This window comes from Nilaparvata lugens, chromosome X, assembly GCF_014356525.2.
Source record: "Nilaparvata lugens isolate BPH chromosome X, ASM1435652v1, whole genome shotgun sequence".
In the NCBI taxonomy this organism is placed as follows: domain Eukaryota; kingdom Metazoa; phylum Arthropoda; class Insecta; order Hemiptera; family Delphacidae; genus Nilaparvata; species Nilaparvata lugens.
This window is the reverse complement of record NC_052518.1, coordinates 87862565-87886300: the sequence shown is the minus strand read 5'-3', so window position 1 is coordinate 87886300 and position 23736 is coordinate 87862565. Positions and strand designations below refer to the sequence as shown.

At 38.6% G+C, this 23736-nt stretch overlaps 1 protein-coding gene across 3 annotated transcripts in view; it reads left to right on the top strand.

Annotated features, from left to right (window-relative positions):
• Window positions 1-23736, top strand: part of LOC111064557 — a 595337-nt gene that overhangs the window by 66421 nt on the left and 505180 nt on the right. For all 3 annotated transcript variants that reach the window (XM_039441820.1, XM_039441821.1, XM_039441819.1), the window contains exon 2: window positions 18645-18794. In XM_039441820.1, the coding sequence (XP_039297754.1) occupies window positions 18645-18794 (150 nt within the window). The remainder of the gene's footprint in view (window positions 1-18644; window positions 18795-23736) is intronic.

Genomic DNA, 23736 nt, shown 5'->3' with positions numbered 1-23736 from the left:
GACATGCATACTTGTAGAGATCAGCATCGGTAAGGGCTCGATCAGGTAGGGCAACTAGCGTCTTCTCTTGCCGCCACATTGACAGCGACGTGCCCCATTTCCCTGCGTCCTGCACTGTTGTCTCAGGTAGAGTCCTTTACCTTTTTTACCAGAACATCTCTTTACTTGTTTTTGACCACGAGTCTTTGTTGTCTTACATCTGCGGTGTACTCCTCCACCAAACTTTGCTTTAGCCTTCATGATGTTGGTCACTGCTAGTGCTGCAGCCTTCTCAAGTACTCCTGCGTCTGCAGATTTTACCACACTCCAATCTTGATCTGCCAAAATGTTGTCTGCTACTGCTCTGCTCGATGTATCACTGCTCCTCGAGTAAGCAATGTCTTGCTCCTTACAGGCTCGATCAAGACTATTTATACCGGGATCGCCTCGTGCCAACCACTTCTCTAGCTTTGTACCAGGTCCACAGTACTGGTAACCAGGGATGTGAAGTTCAACAGGTAGAATGTCAATTGCCTTGTTCACCAATTTTCCAGCACTCTTTTTAACTATTGAACCTGCAACTTTTGCAATTGATGACAGTACCCCTCTTCCCTGGTACATCCTCTCTCACTTACATCCAGCCATCTAATGTTTCTTAACGGTTTCAGCAGCTGGTTTTATACTTTTTTCGGTGTGGACAATGTTTGTGCGGGTGGTGTTGTAGGAGGGGGTTCTGGTAATCCCATAAGATCTATGAAACGTTTCTTCATTTCATTAGGTGACAATCCCTTCATAGTTTTAGCATTTTTCGGATCTAACACAATGTCTAAATACAATGAAAACATTTTACCAGCAAACTCAATCAGCCTCTTCTCAAGATATCGATTGTTCACTCCATCAGTAGGCTTAATTGGATCCATCATATCAGTAAGTATTGAATCATTGAGACTTGTGAATACCTGTGATGTGGTATTGTCCCTTGTCTTTGGCAGCCACATTGAAATCAGTTCTCTACATGTTGAAAAGTTGACAGCATCCCTGTCAGCACGTGGATTTCCCAAATTGGTCAAACGCCTGTAGCGAGCATTAATGTTTCCTATGGAATCCATGACTTGACTGCTATACATAAGCAAAGCAATGTCTCTTATATAGTGAAACTAGTATGCAGGATTAGCAACTATGTAGCCACCTTCTACCAACTCTTCTAAAATTGAATTGATTTCATTCTCATGTCCAGTGTTGCCAACTGCCTTGGACTGATCCAATAGTTTAAGCCTGTCCACAAGTTCATTGGGATCATTGTAGTAGACGTACTCAATCTTGGTACGGTTGTTTGCCACCATATTGAATGGTGCCACAAGTCCTCTGCCACTGACCTTGCTATATTTGGGTTTAGCATTATTGAGCAGTTTATGGATCACTGTTCTATACTTTGTATCATTCGAGTTTTTACTCTTACCATCAGGATCATGATTTTCCTTATACAAGTTTGTAATGTGTAATATCCGAGTGTATGCCACCTCATCACTAGCCAATGGAGTAATGGGTTTCTTTTTGAAAATGAGTTCACAAAGTCCACATGTTGCATCAAATCTAGTCACGTTTGAAGGATTGTTAGGGTCAGTCAGAACAATCTTTCTTCCATCACTTCCAAAGGTTAACAGTTTGTTACCCAAATAGTAGTCATTACCAACAACTTCTGGTCCATATGTTTTGTCAGAGCTGCTTTCACCACTCATAGCTCTATGGAGATAACGCCCCAATGGTGTTCCAGTCAATCCAACCTCGGTCATTGCTTGTCGAATCCTCTTTTGGCTGCTGGTAAGTAATGCTTCCTGAGCAGTAGCACCCTCCTCCTCCTCCTCCTCATCCACATCCATCACATCACTTTCATAATCATTGACACTTGCAGATGGCCACAATTTGCATGCAGTACTCGAGGTACTTGGAACTGGGCTTAACTGCGAAGCTTCTCCATTTCCTGCAAGTCCTTGCATGATTGTACGGAGCAGCTCATACTTGGACTGGAATGTAGTCTTTGAAAAAAGGTAGATGTTTGAAAATTGAATTCCTTTCTCATCAAAAAGCATATTGAATAGTAGGTTGGTTTTGCCGCAACCAGAAGGTCCACATATAATACATCTCATATGATTGGGGAACAATGGTCCATGACGCTTTTTCTTTGTATCCATTTCCACCAAGCCACACCCCCTAATCACTTTGTCAAAATCAATAACTCTAAACTGGTTTTTCTGTTGCACAACCTGTTTCATCTTACACAAGATCGTTCTTATCAATCCATGAGTCGTGACTGGAGCTATATCCTTTCCAACGTACCAACAGTTTATTCCCTCTCTTCCTCAACACTTTTTCAATTTCGAAAACACTGGGCACTTTTGTCTTTACAATTTCTTCAGAATAGAATCCTCCTTCAATGGGTTCACCTCTATAGTCCTCCAATTCATAGGTTACAGGCACTGTAGGTCGCACACGTCTTACTGTGAACAGTTCATTAGTCCAATTGGCTAGATATCCCTTGTCAAACGTCTTTTTATACTTGCTGATTCTCACTTTATCACCAGGCTCAATACTCTGACTAGGACCTGGATAAAACTTGTTTTGAGGTTTGCTGACCAACTTTTCCTTATATTCTTGCCTTTGTTTGCTGAGCCTGGAAAGCAACAGCCTCTCATGCTTCTTGCTCTTAACGTCAACTGGCCGCATACCTGTTGTTCGATGGACCCGTTCATTATACTCTTTCAAGAGTGAGGTTAGGATGCCTGTCCACAAATAGGTTCCTTGTTCAGTAAACTTTGTCCACATAAGATGTTTGAGCGATCTATTGAAACGTTCAACTATAGATGCTTTCTTATCAGAAAAAGTTGAATAATGATTGATGCCATACTTTTGCATAAGCTGTTGAAACTTACTATTAAACCATTCCTTTCCGTCATCAGTTTGCAAATTCTTCATGGGATTCTGTTCAAATATAGGCTGCATTGCCTTAACCACTTCATCAGCTGACTTGCTTTTAATTGGTATAGCAAAAGCAAACTTACTAAGACAATTGATTATTGTAATAATATATCTATAGCCTTTGTTCTGTCTTGCATATGGTAGCATCTCTACAAGATCAGCCTTATAAAGATCATCAAGACCTTTCACAGTAACCATTCGTGTAGGGAACCTCCTACAAGCCTGGTTGTGCAGCTCTCTCGCTATAATAGTCTTATCCATACTGACTGATAAAATCTATGTCATCAACTTTAAATAGTCTATTATGCTAATCCAAACATTCTCCATATCCTGTGGAAGAGGATAGAGATTGCAACTTTTTTCTTTTCATAGCCTCTACACTTTGATAGTGCAGGATGTGAGACGCCTTGTACTCTTACTTCTACATGATTCAGAGGTTTGAGCAATAAGAGACAGTTGATTTGATACAATTATATTGTAGTCATACTCTAGTACACATTGGATACAAAGAATATTATCAGACATATATAAATAACATCTCAATCATCGAGGTTTAACAGCACATAGTCAAATAATGGTCCTGAATTAGTACACATTTCACAAAATGCATAGCTATAAGGAAAGTTCAGAATCATCATCTGTCCATTGTGACAAGGATGAAGTGTAGCTGTTGGGTATGTTGAAGAAATCACATCAACAAAATTCTCGAAAGTTCCAAAAGGATCATAATATCCTTCTCCAATGTTGAATAGTGGCTCAACACTCCACCTTGCACTCATGACAAACATGCAATCACCGCAAGGGCATGGTGATTCAGGATCTGCTGGCGCCATTGCTGATTGAAGTACTGGATATAGATTTTGTTGACAGCCCATGTTGATAGCAGGATGAGCACACCTCGACTGACTTTGTAATAACTGCTTCAAGGAAATCCAGCGATGGGTGGAGACAGTTGCGTATGCGCAATGGATTGTTGACACTTCCTGGCATGAGGTATGATGTCACTTTTCAAGCAATTTTCTCAAAATGCTGTACTGGGATGCATCACCATCTATTTTATAGTCATTTGATAAGGGACGTGACCGTTTAGTAGGGATAGTACTGCTTCCTGACTCATTGACTTTATCAATGAGCTCATCATGTGATGAGGAATGTAACCGTTTAGCTGTTGTAGTACTGCTAGCTGCCTGAACCTTGGGAATTTCTTGAGATTCAATCATCTCTTCCTCCTCATCCTCCTCCTCCTCCTCCTCCTCATCCTCCTCATCAATGTGTGCTAGAGTGGGGATCTTGTAATGTCCATGTGCAAGAGTTGTAATTCCATCATCTAGAATATACCTCTTCTCATCAGCTTTGCTCAATGCCTTCTTTCTCATGACTTGGGTCATGATCTGATGTTTCCTAGTACCAAACATCACTTGTTCTCTATAGATATCCTCGTCACCATATAGACAATCTAGATAGTCTTGGAAGCCTATGTAACGTTCAGCATCTGGATGCATTTTTGAGAGTTCTCGCCCAAGTATTGGTCTCCTCACTCCTTTAGCTTTCTTTATCAATCCACTTGTCAGCTGATTTGGATCACTATTGTAACACCTACAGGCATATAGCTTCGATTGTAAGCCTACATACTCAAGTGGCGCTCGGCCAGCATATTCATCTTTAAACTTGCCAAGCACCATTTTGTTTGCATCTGAATAGCATGGGTGGTCTGGAGGGTACTCTGAGGTGTCAAAGGTATCTTTCAGTTGTTGGTTGTTGATGATATCTTTGTACATGTCCTCTGTCTTGACAAGGTAGAACAAGCTATCAGTATCTTGATATAAGAGTTGAAGACGGTCCTTGTAGATGGGCTTCATGATGTTATAATGGAATTCGTACATGAGGGTTTTGCTGATGTCAAGCACTGATAACCCTATATAGATTGGCTTATTGAGCTCCACTTTTTCCTTATGCATCGTAACAGCACAAATATTCTCTCCAAATATGATACGATCCTTGTACACTGGTCGAGCAATCAGTTTCTTCAATCGCTTCTCATCATTCACTAGCTCCATGCTCATTCTTTTTTGCACATTTTCCATTGTCTTACCAAACACAGCATTGTTCATGAGTTTGAAAAAGTTCTTTTCAAACTTATTCTTTGACTGCTGTCTTAGCTTTGTATTAAGCATGATGTAGGGTGCTAGGAAGTCCTCCTGCTCAAACCTTACACCTCGATGAACTTTAATGATTTTTAATCCATGCTGTACTGCCTGTTTTAGGGTGCGGTAGTGACATACATAATGTTCACGATTGCATAGAGCTGTCATGAGTCGTATATGATTAGATTCAAGAGTTTTCTTGTTCTCTGCAAGAAATGGGAAATCATTGTGCTCATCATGCAATTCAGAAGGGTACTCAATGTCCACCTCCAAGATGTAGCCAATCTTTTGAACATCTCCAACACCCTCAATACCTCTGCTCACCCCCTCCAACTCATCTTTCTCCATCCACTGGAATTCCCGACATGGAAGTGGTTGGCACATTGCCCAGCCGTACAGGTTGTTCACATCTGTGTACAGGAGATATGATGTAGGCTTCTCAGGGTCAATAGGCGCTCCTGTGTAGGCATTGTTGGCTACAGCATGACGGTGTATACAATTTGTTATTCCTCCTCTGATACCTCGCTCGATAAACATGTACATGTCATAGTCAGTAAGGAGCTCAAGCTCGACTTTAGTATATTTCAGCATGACATCAAAGGAAAAGCCTGGAGATGTAAAGTAGTGAGCACAATCCAAATCATAAGTCTTCATGCATACATCGCGGAAGCTCTCAAAGACATCAGCCAGCAGGAGAACATCTGTTTTCAAGTATATGTCACTGTATTCTCCCAGAGTTCTACAACTGAATTGGTTCCACACAGTTTGAGCATGTTCATAATCATCACTGCTAACACTCCTATCAACCAGCTTGCTGAAAAATGCCTCTTTGGGTGGTAGCAATGTTTCTTCGAGCCTCTGCCATGAATCGCAGTAGTCGTATGGGAACACTCCTTTCCTTGAGACAAGGCTCAATTTGTTTCCAAACACCTTGGCAGTATGTGGCAGCACTTTGGACAAGTCTTCTGGATTCAATGCTGATTTGACTAGGTTGGTGACCAGATTGTCTAAACTATCAGGTGTAAACCGGAATGTATCAATGAATCGAAGGTGCATTTTTGGAGATACTCGTTTGGTGAATGATATATACTTTTCCGATGAGTTTGGGATGACAAACAGCCGATCCTTATCTCTACCCAGCTCTGGAATAATGAGGTGTGTATCAGTCAGTTGGAAAGCAAGCATAATATGACCCATTATAGAACTTAGAGTATTGTAGAGATTCACTAGTATATCATTAGATGTAGAGAGAAGGATTCACTAGTATAGCAAAAAGGATTCACTAGTACAGTATAGGAACGCTCAATCAAAATGGAACTTAGTTAGTCATTGTCTGTATTCACCTTCTCTAGCCTTTCGTAACGCAAAGATCGTTGAGGAGAGAGAAGCATGTGGTTTCACTTTAATCTGACAGTATAGGAACGGTCAATCAAAATGGAACTTAGTTAGTCATTGTCTGTATTCTCCTTCTCTAGCCTTTCGTAACGCAAAGATCGTTGAGGAGAGAGAAGCATGTGGTTCCACTTTAATCTGACAGTATAGGAACGGTCGATCAAAATGGAACTTAGTTACTCCTTGTGCGCATTCTTGCTTCACTCCCCTTTCGTAATAGAGAATAGCAAAAAAGGAATTTAGAAGGTTGCCAGTAAGAGATGGAGCGAGTAAAAGAAGGAGAGAGCAGATGTGGCTCCTGGCTAAGACAGCATAGATATAGAAATATGGATTCACTAGTATAGCATTAGAGTAATATGGATTCACTAGTATAGCAAAAAGGATTCACTTTAATTTGTCAGTATAGCATTAGATGTAGAAATATGGATTCACTTTAATCGGTCAGTAGAGAATTTTTCCCTCTCAAAGAGATTTTTTTCCCTCATCTAGCATTCACTGCAATCTGTCAGTATAGCATTAGATGTAGAAATATGGATTCACTTTAATCTGTCAGTATAGAGAGGGAATTTTTCCCTCTCGAAGAGATTTTTATCCCTCATCTAGCATTCACTTCAATCTGTCAGTATAGCATTAGATGTAGAAATATGGATTCACTTTAATCTGTCAGTATAGAGAGGGAATTTTTCCTCCTAAAAGGGAAATTTTTTTTCCCTCACCTGGGGAGGGGGAAGGGGAGAGAGAGAGAGATATATCTCTTTTCAACCCCCTCACCGCCACTGGGCAGGGGGAAGGGGAAATCTATTTTTAGAGAGAGAGAGAGAGAGAGAAATATATATCTCTCTTTTTTCAACCCCCCTCACCACCACTTGGCAGGGGGAGGAGGAAATCTATTTTTAGAACACCCCCCCAACCTTCAGGCGGGGGAAAGGGGAGGCGGGATGGACGAGGGGTGAGAGGGGGGAGGGGGTTTTGGAGCAAAAAAGCTTCCTCAAAATCTCAGTTTATATCTACTTATGAAATATTCTCGTTCAGGGCTTGGGTAAGGCCGGAAAACTCCACTGCTTCATTTCAGAGGTCGTTTCCCTGCCTAGGGTGATAGTATTTTTTCATTTATTGGTTGGGAATGGCCAGAAAACTCCACTGCTTCATTGCAGAGGTCGTTCTCATGCCTAGGGGTATGGAATATTTTCCTTTATGGGTCGGGAAAGGCCGAAAAACTTCACTGCTGGCAGGGGAACGAACTATGCAATGGATAGTTTGTTCCCCTGCCAAGGCTATGGAATATTTTTTTATCTTTGGGGAAAGGCCGAAAAAATCCACTGCTTCATTGCGGAGGTCGTTCTCCTGCTTGGGGGTATAGAATATTCTTTTTATGAGTAGGGAAAGGACGGAAAACTCCACTGCTTTATTGAAGAGGTCGTTCCTCTGCCTAGGGGTATAGAATTTTCTCTTTTATGGGTAGAGAAAGGCCAAAAAACTCCACTGTTTCTCAGCCAAGGTCGTTCCCCGGCCTTGGGGTATGGAATATCCTCTTTTATGGGTAGGTAAAGGCCAAAAAACTTCACTCCTTCATTGCAGAGTTCGTTCCCATTCTTAGGGGTTTGGATTTTTCTTTGGTTAAAGAATGGCGGAAAACTCTACTGCTTCACAGCCAAGGTCGTTCCCCTGCCTAGGAGTATAAATTTTTTTTTTTCATGGGTAGGGAATGGCCGAAAAATCCACTGCTTCATTGCAGAGGTCGTTCCTCTGCTTAGGATTTTATAATTTTCCCTTTTATGAGTAGAGAAAGGCCAAAAAACTCCACTGCCTTTCAGCCAAGATCGTTCCCCTGTCTAGGGGTTTGGGTATAAGGTTTTCTCTTTTATGTGTAGGGAAAGACCTAAAAGTCTGAGCCCTGTTGGGAGTACTAATGTCGAATAGATACTACCATCAAATACCAGGTAATGCTCTAGTTGACAGTGCAAGCTGTCTACGCAACTAGCAAATCCTATCCCAATTGGTGAGGGTGAAGGGGAGTGTCCGGCCCCTCATAACGGGACCCTTTCGACTGAAAGAAGGAAAACCCCAACAGAAAACCTTGGTCCTCCAGATTGGGGGTAGGGCGCAGTGCCAACTCTGAATAGGGCGGGAAACGCTGCCATGCTAATGAATGTGATGGAAAAGTATGGAGTGGGAATTGCTGCTCTGCAGGAAATTAGATGAAAAGGGAATGGAATGATGGACCTGGGAAACCATACCTTGTTTTACAGTGGTCATATGCAAAATACTTTTGGGACAGGATTCCTCGTATATAGAAAATATAAGGACAGAGTAATGGATTTCAATGCTGTCAATGAGAGAATCTGTGTTATACGAATAAGAGAAACATTTTTCAATATAACTTTGATCAGTGTACATGCACCAACCAATAAAGCCGATGAAAACGATAAAGATACATTCTATGAGAATTTAGAAGAAATATATAGAAAAGTACCTGATCATGATGCAAAAATCGTCCTCGGTGACTTCATTGCTAAAATTGGTAGAGAAATATGTTTTAGGCCAGTAATAGGCATACGCAGCTTACATGAAGAGAGTAATGCCAATGGACTTTGTGTGATAGACCTTGCCAGTGGCAAAAATATGACAGTTAGTAGTACTTTCTTCAAGCACAAGGACATTCATAAGATGACTTGGTGCTCACCAGATGGAGTAACACAAAAGAAAATCGACCACGCTTTAATTGATAAGATACATGGCACTGACATATTGGATGTAAGAAGTTACCAAGGTGCAGACTATGATACAGATCACTATCTTGTTAAAATCAAATACAGGCAAAGAATAAATAATATAAAGAAATTTCGAGGAGTGAGCCAAAAGAAATTCGATAGTGAGAAACTGATAAAAGATGAAGAACTACGAGAGAGGTACAGACAAAAATTAGTGGTAAAAATAAAGAGAATGCAAGGTGGAGAGAGTGTTTCAGTGAAGGAGCAGTGGAAGAATATTAAGCAAGTTGTTACAGGATCTGCACAAGAAACAATTGGATACAAAAAACAGGACAAGAGAAATGTATGGATGGATGATGAATGTTTGAAAGCATTGGATGAAAGGAATGTGGCCAGAATGAGAATGATAAGTTGCAGAACAAGAGCTACTACAGTTACTTTCCAAGAGAAACGGAGATATGCCAGTAAACTATGCCGTCAAAAGAAAAGAAAGTATGAAAAAGCTAAAATAGAAGAAATGATGGAATTTGCCGCGGCAAGAGATGCCAGGAAGATGTACCTAAGGATACGAGAAGAGAGGTCAAGAGGAGGTCAAGGCCCTAAACGGGCCGTAGCACCATGGAGTAAGTAAGTAAGTAAGTAAGTAAAGGCCGAAAGACTCCACTGCTTTACCGCCGAGGTCGTCCCCTGCCTAGGGGTTCTGGTATGGGGTATGAGGTTGAAGGGGTACGAGAAGTAAATTGTTATACAAAGTGATGGGATTAGGGAATAGACGTATGCTCACCCTCAAGAACTCTAGGCCCCCAAAAATACCACTTCACAGTAACAGACCACTCTTTGTGCACTAGGGTGGAAAAGAGGTTCTCGACCATCTGCTGTACCGCTGTACCGAGTGTCGCGAACACTATCGACTCAAATTCCGCAGGCTATCCTCTTCAAGGAGAAGGATCAGCTCCAACTAGGGCCAGGGACACACGAACGGTTTTTTGCCGGGCCCAGTTTTTTGCCCGGCTTATTGCCGGATGCAAAGTACACAGGAATGCATAGAGAAGGGCACACTTCGCCGGGCCGGCTTAAAACCGGACCCGGCGAGAAAATCAGCTGGCAGAACAGCCGGCTAGTCTCTATTTTGCCGGGCCGGCTGTTTTGCCGGCTATCCGGCTGTTTCGCCGGCCAGCAGGTTGGAGGGCATTGTACATATGGAGATGAACACACGGTTCGGCAAACAGCCGGCCGGCCCTGCCACTACATCTTCTCTTCACCACTACTCTACTCCACCACTCTTCTTCAGTCATTCGTAGTTCACCCCTCAAAGTGGTTGTGTGTGAATTTTTCAGTGATTTATTCAAAAACTTTAAAAACTTCCAATTGTAATTTTGAATAAGAATTGAGAAAATATAAAAAAATTGCTGGTAAAAAACTCATTTTCATATATAATTTGTTGAAATAACAATAAACAACTGACATAATGTAATGTTATTGATACGAAAAGTTTCATAAGGGTAGTATTTTGTTAGGTAGGCCTCTTGAGGTGCTCAAAAGTAGTTTAAATACATTAGCCTCTCACATTTATTTACTGTAAGATCTCAAAAATTGGGTGTTACAATTATAATATGTTTATGTATGTTATGTTCATTATACAGTTTGTGTTCACAAACTCTCTACCAATACTCTTGGGCATTGTTCCAAGCTAACAAACATATCTAATCATATCATATCATGTTTAAATTGTCCAAAAGTCTCCAGTTTGTTTTATGAATTTGAAAAATTTTCATAATTTTTTTGGTAGCTTTGTCTAGTTGTTATAAATGATTGTGCAAAGTTTCAATTTCGTATGTTCAACCATTATTTAGAAAAAAATAATAAGTGAACAAAGCAAAATGACCGCTATGTGAGTAAATGAAGACTTCCGGACAGTTTTAATATTATAATTAGATATGTTTCTTACCCAGGAACAATGCCCTAGAGCATTATTGGTAAAGAGTTTATAAGCACTCTGTATGATCTGTAACATTCAACATATCAATGAATTTTATTGTAAAATGTACTTGTTTTGTGAAATTTGACTTTTCAAGTTTTTAAATAGCCATGATTTTGAAAATTTATATGTAAAATCTGCCAAAGTTTCATCATTGCATCTTGAACCGTCTTGCAAAATACAGTAAACTGTTTGCAAACGATTTCAGATTTCACATACAGTAAAAATCACATACAGATAGACAAGCGTCTGAAATAATATTATAAGAGTAAGTTTTCTTACTCACGTTTTCTTATGACTCAAGAGCTTTCCTTAAATTAACTGCCAGCATCTCTTGTGGAGGAATACAATCTTTCATGTTGGTATTTTGTCCTTGTATTTTACATTCAATCTTGAAGAAAAGCTCATCAAATGCGGTTACCGAAAACAACTTTAGAGTCTAATTCAAGCAGTACCCCGATAACTTCAAAGAACAAAAAGATAAAACCATGGATTACGTCAGGATTAGTAATATCTATTAGAATGCGCGATAAACTTAGCAAAAAAGTGCGGGCCCAACCTTTTAATCTCGATCTAAAACAAAGATATATTAGGTATAGGAACTCGCTTCACTCTTTAATAAAAAATGCTAAAAATAACTTTTATAAAAAGAAGATAGATTCCGCAGCTGGCGATCCAAGAAAATTCTGGAAAATCGTCAATGAGATTTTAGGGCGTCCAGTTGGCAAGGAGGTATTTCCAGTCGGGGCTTTTGGGCACAAAACTTGTGATTCGGCTGCCACAGCGCTCGAAACTTTAAGCGATTCTTTTAACGAATATTTCTCCTCTGTGGGAAAACGACTGACGGAGGCTCTGAACCCAGTAGGACCTGCCGAGGTGGATGATGCTGATCATGCTACTCAGTCTGTATTCAACCTACAGCCGATCAGTTCAGAAGAACTTTATGGTGTTATAAACAGTATTAGGGGAAACTCATCACCCGGGTTAGATAGTATACCTACTAAAATGATTAAAAATAACTTTAATGAATTACAACAACCCTTAATGCACATCATAAACCTGAGTATCAATACAGGAAAATTTCCAACATCATTAAAAACAGCAAAAATTATCCCTATCTACAAAGCAGGACCAAAGTCAATAATAAGCAATTATAGGCCAATCTCTCTTCTCACAGTTGTTAGTAAAATAATAGAAAAATGTGTTAAAGTTCAGCTCACAAGATACCTTGTTAGGGAAAATATTATTGCAGACGAACAATATGGATTCATTACCAACAAAAGCACCTCAGATGCTTTGTTTGACCTAACCAAAGAGATAGCTACAAAATTAGGAAATAAGAAGAAGGTTTTGATTACATTTTTAGATATAGCAAAAGCTTTTGATGCGATTGATAGGACAAAGCTTTACAAAAAACTAGAAACAATAGGAGTGAGAAATAGAGAATTGGAGTGGTTCACTAGTTATCTAGGGAATCGCTCACAAATTGTCTCAATCAATGGATCTCTTAGCAAACTATTACCAATAGAGTACGGAGTAGTCCAGGGCAGTACATTGGGCCCTCTATTGTTCTTGATTTATATTAATAATATAAGCAAATTGAAAATTAAAGGGAAACTGTTCTTGTTTGCGGATGATACGGCTGTGGTATCTGAGGGCTGCACGTGGGGTGAGGCATACAAGCACGCATCCCATGACCTTGCCAAAATTAGAAATTGGTTTGACCATAACTCTCTTACAGTTAATATTGAAAAAACCAAACATCTTCCATTTATTGGTCGACAAGATATTGACTGTGATCGCTATGTGTTAAGGATGCACACCTGTGACGATCCTCAGTCGGAGGCCTGCAGCTGTGGCATAATTGAATGGGTTGCTCATTATAAATATTTAGGAGTCATCCTGGATAGTAAATTAAGCTGGGTTCCTCATGTACAAGGGCTGAAGAACCGTTTGAGAAAATTAATCTATGCCTTCTCACGGCTGGGCCAAGTGCTTACTGTGGATCGCTGCAGGACAGTGTACTTTGCGTATGTGCAGTCTTTGCTGCAGTATGGCATTCTGGCGTGGGGAGGTGCGTCATTAGCGGTCTTGGAGCCTCTGTCGGTCGCCCAGAGGTTGATAATTAAAACCATATTACAAAAAAACCAGCGTTTTCCCACCAATCTACTATTCAATATATTTCCAGTAATGTATATTAGGCAGATTTTCATAAAAACTTTAGTAATTTACATTTTCAATAATAAGGACACTTTTTTCAGAGAGATTCAACACAGTCATCTAACCAGAAACCAAACAATGTCACGTTTATTTAATCCTCCTATTAGTATCAGTTTGCAAAGGCACAATTCATTTTACATTTCGCAATGGCTGTATAGAAACCTTCCTTCAGAAATAGTTGAGGCTAGGGCGGGCCGAGTCACTGTAGTGTTAAAGCACAGAATTTCTGAATGGTTAATGTATGTTGGATCGCAGGATGCAGAGAATTTAATCAAATCACCTTATGTTTGAAATTCAAATTTTAATCTGTTTTTCTTACCAACACATTTTGCAAAAAGCGATTCCGGCTGTTCTGGTGTGATGAAAATAATAATTATTAATAAATTATAAAAATAGGTATTATTACAAGCCGATTGTCTAATTTTCTTCCAATGGATCTGTCTTTTCTTCCTTCTCAAATTCAAATTGATTTTTTTTTTCATATAATTAATCCTAAAAATATATTAAATATAATCTATTTTTATTTCATTTACCGTATATATCTTATACTTATAGCCCAATATTTTTTATTGAACACAACAATCTTAAGAACTGCTCCCACACACGGACGTATAGTCTATGTGGGTTCTAATATTCATTTTATAATTGTAATTGTGTTGTTAAAATTGTATGATACGTGAATAAAATAAATTGAATTGAATTGAATTGACATCCGAAAATAGTTAAAAAACTTATTATCATTACTCCTAAGTTGGACAAATAGAAAATAAAATGCTTCATGAAGTTGTCTTTTCTCTAGAATTGAATGAATCCAAACACTTCGGCTCCGTTTCCTCTTTCTCCTGTGGTGGAGCAAACATAGCACAGCCAATTTCTGAGCTCTTGACAGTACCATTGCATAAATTCGACTGAGAACCAGCTAAGCAGAAATCAGTTATTACAATAATACTTTCCAATATCATACAGCAAACTTACTGGCGATTCTTTATCACCATCTGGTATCAATGATGTCCACGAGCCATAGCTTGTTAGCAGATCTGCATCCCTATCAAGATTGAGGTTTATGTCTTGGTACAGTCGTTTCAGCATGAAGGTGAGATTCAGACATCTGCAATTCCATACATCTCCTAGTCTTACTGGCTCTCTACTGAGGTGGCAAGGAGGTACATGTAGAATTCTCAAGGAAAAATGACCTACAGTGTTAGACATTGTTATAGCATTTTGATATGCTCGAGCATATGATTGATGAGGTAGATTCATAGCCAGTCTGATGAGTCCTTCCACTCTTTGTCTAAGATCCTCAAGGTAGACACGTTCTCTATACTCCTCCATTCTGTAATCATAATTGTAATTATAATAGTTGAATTAGTTGATAGTCATAGTCTTCAGGAGAGATGCTTTCCTCCAAATAGTCCCTATAGTCCATAAAATGATGATCATTCATAGTTATATAGCGGTTTAATACCTCCTCCACCTCAAAGTTATCTTCTAAACCTAAGTAGTCCAGCAAGAAAGGGTCCCTTGTTAATATTGAGTATGATATGTACTGTAAAATTTCTTGCAGGTCAGAACACCGGCAGGGTGCATCATCCAAGCAATTAAATGGTTGAAGGAGACGTATACTCATACAATAGGGTAGATGATGACTTGGGTAAATAGTTTTTCTATGTGCGAATCTATATTCTGCCAGGACATCAGCTGCAGCCAAGTAATCCTCTTCATTGTAGCCACTCTCCACCATCATTAGTATCAGATCTCCCATGTTGAAACGTTTGTTGACTGTTGACATCAAATCTCGAGTTTGTGCAGGAAAGGTATTATTAGTTGGGATCCAATATAGATCATATTTTATACAGTTTGGTAGCTGATCAATGTCTACACCATAGTAAAGAGCTTCAACAGTTGCACACTGCGCCAATTTGTAGAGGCTGGGATGGCCTGGCATTCTGTAAAAATTGAATTCAAATGTTATTTTATTATACATAATATATATAATACTGACTAGAATAGATAACCATCACTGTTGTTGATAGTGTGTCAAACCATCGTACAGTTAGTTAGGAAGTAACATATTGGGAGCAATGGCATACCACCAACATACTTATCCCTTTAAGAGATCTCTTCTGGTGGTGGACAAGGAGTTTCCACACTTGTCCCAGCTGCTTCATCCAACCGATCCTCTTCATCCATTTCATAATCTAAAATTTCCTCAGCAGGTGGAGGACTGCCTGCTTGCTGTTGTCTGAAGGCAGCTCCCCACTCGGGGTTGTGAGGAGGAGGTAGATCATCCTCAGGTTCAACTGCATTGTAAACCTGAGGATCAACTATCTCCTCCTCATTCTCCCACAGCTCAATCCGGGCTAGAGACTCCAGTTCATGTGAAGGGGAAGCTGGCGTTGGGGTCTGGTTTTGACTAGAATTGAGCAATCCCCAATTTCTAAGGTTCTCCTCCGAGTTTGTTAGCTCCCAGTTCTCGAGAGGCGTTGGAGGCGTGGGAACTCTAGGGATCACCCAGTTCCTTGTAGAAGTTTGTATTATTGGATGGCGGCTGTGGTGGGGTGACTGGTGGCGGTGGTTGGATGGCTGGCGGCGGAGGTTGGATGGCTGGCGGCAGTGGTGGGGTGACTGGCGGCGGTGGTGGGGTGAGGAGCTGGTTGACAAATGTGCCGACCCCTGGATTATTTCTGTGAGGCGGCTCATAATGGCTGAGGCAGGGCCCATCATCACTGTGATGACCCCATTGGATTGTGATGACTCCATTAATTGCTCTCAGCCATCTTCAACAAAGCAATGATTGGTTAGGATCTGAAATGGTATGATAGGTTACGGAATGGTTTGGATAGGTTAGGTTGGGTTTGGTTAGGTTCGGTTAGAAAAGGTTAAATGTCAAACATACTATGGGTACAGCCTAATTCTAGGGCAAAGACTTGTTATACGTTTTTTAGGTTAGGATAATTTACAGCCACCAACTCAATGAACCTAATTCATAATTAAACTCTTAACTTGTATGTATTGGAACCTAATTCATAATTATACTAGTCATTTTTGACAATATCATTTACTCTATGTATTGGAACCTACTTCATAATGAAACTTATCATTTTCGAATTTAATAGTCATTTTAGAATTTAATTGTCAGTCTCAAACCATCTACTTCAAAATTCTACTGTTTTGAACTTAATTGTCAAATCAGGAATATTATATGACTATAAAGTGCACTGGTGCTTACTCTTGATGTTGATAAAGATGAAAGTAATCCAAAACCAATATACTAAAATCACACACACACGTACTGGTGGCACACACACGTATTGGGACACGACTGTACAAGACACAATGTCCCACTCCTTGCAGAACAACTCCTTTATAGCCCCAGTTCAGGATCTGGAGGGAATTTTTTTCCCCTTTTTCCCCTTTTTTCCCATTTATTCCCGATATTATGTGTTTTTATTTTTTTTTATTTTTTTTTATTTTTTTTTTTTTTTAATTTTTTTTTAATTTTTTTTCAAATTTTTTATTCAATTATTATTATTTTTTTTTTAATTTTTTTTTCTTTTATTTTTTTTTTTTTTTTTTTTTTTTAATTTTTTATTTAATTATTTAAAAAAAAAATTTTTTAATTTGGGTGGTTGACCTGGATGACCTTGAGGTTAGGGTGGTTGACCTGGATGACCTTGAGGTTAGGGTGGTTGACCTGGATGACCTTGAGGTTATGGTGGTTGACCTGGATGACTTGAGGTTGAGGGTGGTTGACCTGGATGACCTTGAGGTTGAGGGTGGTTGACCTGGATGACCTTGAGGTTGAGGGTGGTTGATCTGGATGACCTTGAGGTTAGGGTGGTTGACCTGGATGACCTTGAGGTTAGGGTGGTTGACCTGGATGACCTTGAGGTTAGGGTGGTTGACCTGGATGACCTTGAGGTTAGGGTGGTTGACCTGGATGACCTTGAGGTTAGGGTGGTTGACCTGGATGACCTTGAGATTAGGGTGGTTGACCTGGATGACCTTGAGGTTGGGGGTGGTTGACCTGGATTACCTTGAGATATAAGGGGGAGTCTGGTGCACTTGTGCACCAGACTCCCCCTTATATATCTACTTTCATATGCCGGTATATGCTAAGTACATTAGAAATATTCGGTTATTATTGCTGCCGTGTCCGGCGACCGTCGAACGGCAGTTGCAGTGTGTTCTGGTATTCAACTTGCATCGGACTCGGCGAAACAGCCGGTCCGGCAGTTTTTCCGTGTCGTGTGTCCCTGGCCTAACAATTCCACGAGGAATTAAACCGACTGATCTCCAGGATTGGATACCAGTCACTACCCGATCACGAGTTATAAACAGAGTTACAACAGAGTCAAAACAGGAGCTCAAATTTAACTAATTCACTCATTTCCCAATGATTCCTAAGCTTCTTCCCAGCAGCTGTTATCTCAAGAGAGGAAGAAACAGTGGGGATGCATGATACACATCCATCCTTCGTTTCAGATCGAACTCCGAGATTGCCATGCGTTTTGACTCTCTCTCCTTCGCTACAAAACACTTTGTGACAACATCTTCTATGTGGATAGAGTACTTGCGTAGCAGCATAGATATACCGGGTTCAAACTCTCTCATTGCCAAAAGTAATCATATCAATCCCGTGTAATCGGATGGGCACGTTAAAGTATCGGTCCCGGCTGAAGTATGACAGTCGTAAGACCCATTGACTGCTTAAATTATATATTCAGGCGGTGGGACCTTCCCGCAAGGGACACCAACAAAAGCCATACGAATTTACTTTTTCTTCTATGTAGGATTTCTTGACTTGAGGGTACTTTGTGTGAAGAGTGCGACTCTTTCTATCATTGCACTGTTTAGTGGCATCGATCCTCACCGCCACTTACTCGTTCTTCTCGCATCTTTATGTTTACCTGTTTCATATATTTTCATATAATATTTTCTCCAATTCCCATATTCCATTGTTGTATGGCTTCTTTCTGTACCTTATTTCAAATAATTAATCTCTTTGACGATGTTCAACTGTTCATTGTATTACATGTGTGATATACTGTGTTGGATACATTTATATATTATCTCATCATATCTTATATCTTAATTCACCATCAATCATCCAAAAATATGACTTTGAAATATAGCTGCATCGAAAGGTTTTGGAGGACAGAGAGTGTGCTATCACCTTTATATTTATTACATCTTTGATCTTTTCTCACATTAGATTATTTTTCAAAGTCATATTTTTTCCAGTTTGGCTACAAACGAAGAGATAGTGACGGGAGAAGTCAAATTCAAAGATAGACCCAACTTACTCCGCTCAAAGCAGACTGGATCTCATGGAAACATTCTGAGAATTGGATCACAGACTTCTAGGATCATTTTAAAGGATGCTAACTATAGGTAGGCCGAAGTCTTTATCTACTTCTATAAATAACTTCTTGTGCAGATCAATAATTATTATCCGCAATGTAGTTGCTGTATAAATTTTCAATTATTATTAACCATGTTGTCAATATTTCCAGTAGCAGAAGTCTTCGGGGAGATTTACAGAATCTAATTGGGATTTTCGTTTAATAATAATTATTCATTAATTAGCATTTAAACAAATTTAATTCTCATTTGTATGAATTTTTGTTCATGTTGACATCACCAGTACTATTTTTTGTGCATGCCTTGTGCATTCATTGTTCCTGAGTGAGAAACATATCTAAATATCATATTTGAATTGTCCGGAGGCCTTCAGTTACTCACACAGCGGCCATTCTGCTTTTTTCACTTATTATTTTTTTCTGAATAATGGTTGAACATACGAAATTGAAACTTTGCACAATCAGAAGAAGAAAGAAGAAGAAAAAAATGCTTTATTGGACAGTATTTTCATACAATGCAATGAAATTTGTAACACACATTTACGGCTTGATACTTTTTGATCGTCAGCCGGAAAGTCGGTAAAATGTTGAAACTAGTGACAATAATAATGAAAATAAATCAATATCAAGCAATAGAGATGACTATAACTTGTAATAATCGAAAACACAACAAAAACCTGAGAAAAAAAGCATAAAATACCTCGAGAAATAAAACAATAAGAAAAATAATAAATTTCAAATAATGCTAGCACTGAACTTATTCTAACAAATAAAATCTAACTTTTTCTTTATTTTGTTAAACTAAATTCAACAGTTTGTTTGCTCTCAAATAAAACCTCTGGAAGGTAGAGGACTCATGAATTTGACCTATTGTAGATAAATATTTTTCCCCAGAGCATGACAAAAATACCCTACCAGTTGAAATCCTGGACTAGTTCTCGCCTATATCTCCAAGCGTCCCTACAATAAGAAGCTAATCTCTTCCAATCTAGGCCATTCATATAAGACATAAATACTTCTCTAGAGAGTACCGCCGCCCCTAACCATTTAATTCTCCATTCCTTCAAACATGGGCATCGCCCAACAAAGTGGAAAACGTTCTCAATTTCCTTTAAATTACACATTGAACAAGTATAGTTCCTATCTGACACCCATGGCTTATAGTTCAAATCGATCAGCTCGCCTCTATCTTTAAACACCCATCTCATCACCCACAAATCACAATTATTCCTCTTTATGTAATTGTTCTCACCCAGTTGTAGGTTCAATGATCTATACAATGAATGGAAATGGCCTGCTTGTGCGTCCTGTAAGAATTTATCCCTGTGAATTATGCCCAAGCCTGAGAGAATTTTCTTAAATTTATTACTCCAATTAATATTGTCATTATAACTTATCCCTATATCATTACACAATTTTCTCCAATCTTTAAACCAGAAGACTCTCTTTTTTATTACTTCTTCCACTAGAAATCTTGGAAGTCGACCTTCTTTCATTTCCATAACTTTTGTAATATAGTTGTAATGCAACCTGAGACAGTACTCAAAAAGAGGTGACAGTTCTGTCTCAATAAACAACATGTAGTTTGGGGTGTTTATAGGAAGCGAGAACACTTTCTTAATGAAAAATCTCTGAAATTTTTCTACAGTACCATACTGTCTATAGCCCCATACTTGAGCTCCGTAACACAGAACTGCCCTTGCGCAAGCTTTGAACCATTTACATTTAGCTGTGAAATCTATATTATCACTATTTAAAAGACCTCTCCAAGCCAAATTCACCGCAAGTTTAGCCTTATCTGATTTTTCTTTCAAATGAGCTTCAAAATTCAATGTTGGTGTAAGAACTACCCCCAAATATTTGTATCTATTTACACATTCAATCTGCTCATTTTTAAATGTCCATTTCTCACCCCCAGCTAGTTTTCCTCCATTCCTAAAGACCATTATTTTTGACTTATCTAGATTTACTTTTAAATTCCACATTTCACAGTACCTTTCTAAATTATTTATCATGTACTGAAGCCCTACTGGAGAGTCAGAAATCAAAGCTATGTCATCAGCGTACAATAAGACCCGAATCCTCTTACCATTTATCAATAGTCCTCCACCCAGTTCATCATTTAAATCATTTAAAAACAAAGAAAATAGCAAGGGACTCATTAAGCAGCCCTGTCTCAATCCTGATTTAGTTTGAAAACGTTGTGAGAGACCACCCTCTCCAGACCGTTGAGTGCACCATACTCTAGCAGAAGTATCCTCATTTAACGCTCTCAAAATAGCCAACATTTTTGTTGAGAGGCCCATATTACTAAGCTTATATAATAGAGATTTTCTGTCTATTGAGTCAAATGCGGCTGAATAATCCACGGAAAAACAGTATAATTTACCTCTTTTTTTAGCTAACTGAAGACTAGCGATAGATGTTAAGGAAAAAATATTATCAATAGTAGAGTATCCCCTACGAAGTCCCGCCTGAAACTCGTTTAGTACGTTATTTTCCTCCACCCAGTGATTAAGTCTATTTAGTATTAACCCTGCAAAAATTTTGAAGAATGCTGTTAAAAAACTGATACCTCTGTAATTACCTACTACGTTGCTCTCACCTTTTTTAAAAATCGGAAAAATAATGGAAGACTTGAAACTACTTGGGACCCTACCTATTGTAAATATTGTATTGTAAATATTCAGTAATCTATCTAGCATATTGGGCGGCGCATTCTTATAGAACTCAAAGGGAATTTGATCTTCTCCTGGCGCTTTGTTATTTTTTACTGATTTTAAAACTATATTCAACTCATCCATACTGAAGTCACTATCTAATTTATCATTATAAATATAGGGTTCCGCATATAAACAAGACAATGCTAACATTTCAGGATTTAATAGTCGACGGAAATACTCTATCCATTCACGTGGATTTATTGAATTATTTACAATTTTTGATCTAATTTTAAATTTATTTAGAGCATGCCAAAAATCTTTTGGGTTTTGGGCCGAGGAAATATTATTCAGGAGAGCCTTTTGATAACTCTTCCTCTTCTCGTTACACATTTTTTTGTAATCATTTCTTTCAACTAAGTATAATAGCCGGGTGTGATCTAACTGTACAAATAACCTGGCTCAAATTGAAGATTAAATTTTGCCCCTTGTTTGTATTTGATTATTTGAATAGTAAATTACAGTCCTCTGGTAGCTCTAGCCTGAGCTTTGTTCAGAACAAACCATTATTTGGTAAAGGAATAATAAGTTAAAAAAGCAAAATGACTGCTGTGTGAGTAACTGAAGACTTCCAGACAATTTAAATATGATATTTAAATATGTTTATTACAATGCCCTAGCCTAGAGTATTGGTAGGGAGTTGGTAAACAATCTGTATGATCTGTAACATTCAACATATCAATGCATTTTTTTATGAAATGTTTTGTGAAATTTGACTTCTTAAGTTTCTAAATAGCCACCATTTTGGAGAAAATATTTTAAAAATCCGCCAAAGTTTAGTCATTTCCTCTTTCTCCTGTGGTGGATCAAACATAGCACAGCCAATTTCTGAGCTCTTGACAGTACCAATGCATAAATGCGACTGAGAACCAGCTAAGTTCATAGGCCGGTATATGCTAAGTACATTAGAAATATTCTGTTATTATTGCTGCCGTGTCCGGCGACCGTCGAACGGCAGTTGCAGTGTGTTCTGGTATTCAACCGGCACCGGACCCGGTGAAACAGCCAGCCCGGTTTTATGAATTTGAAAATTTATCATAATTTTTTTCCAGCTTTATCTAGTTGTTATAAATGATTGTGCAACGTTTCAATTACGTATGTTCAAACATTATTCAGAAAAAAATTAAGTGAAAAAAGCAAAATGGCCACTGTGTGAGTAACTGAAGACTTTCAGACTATTCAAATATGATACTTAGATACGTTTTTTAGCCAGGAACAATGCCCTAGAGTATTGGTCCAGAGTTCATAAACACTCTGTATATACATTTGTATGTTCCAAGCTGATACATTCCATCATCACTAACATGTTGTTAATTACATGGCGTCTTGGATAACCTGGCTTGCATTCATCCATTGATTAGCTAGATAGATTGCATTCATCTACTGATTTTCACGATGATAAATGATAGAAAGTGTTGATTGATAAACTTGATCACTGTGCTCTGTACATCAATGTAATTCCCTATTGAAAGTGTCTATATTCTGGAACCCCTTTGTTTTGTTAAGAGAAATTAATGTTAAATGTTTTTAGTTTCGAGAATGTGCAAATTTTGCTTTAAAACCTTTTATTATATGACTCTTGAACATTTTTTCTGTATGTATGCTATTTTTTGTTATAAAGAGTATTTTTGTGTTATTAACTCGTGATGATGATATTCATTTTCATAATACCAGAAATAAACACTTGTTGAGAGATGATATGCATCGCTCCACTTTTTATAAGAGAGGCGTCAGTAGCTCTGGCATCCAATTATATAATATTTCACCTGATTTCAAAAGAATATGAATGAACTTGTTGACAGATGATATGCATCGCTCCACTTTTTATAAGAGAGGCGTCAGTAGCTCTGGCATCCAATTATATAATATTTTACCTGATTTCAAAAGAATATGAATGAACGCGAGTTTAGATCTCAATTAAAAATCGATTTCTCCAAGAGTGCTTTCTACACAAGGGAAAAGTACATTGATCATTAATTACTCTATATGAATATTAAAATGTTTTCATTTTCCTGTATCTTGTTTTTGTTACTGTAGGCTGTGTCTATTAAGTTCCAGATCACCCTGATTAGGTGGGCAGTGGATGCTACTTAATCTATGGTAAGGTCCACTTTGTAATTACAGTGGAGAAAAATAGGAGAAAAACGTTGCCGATCCCCTGTCCTTTCAATGCCTTCTATAAACGGTAGACACAGGTTTATTGATATAATATTAACTGTTCATTGTCGTTTAAAATAATCAATTGAACAAGAA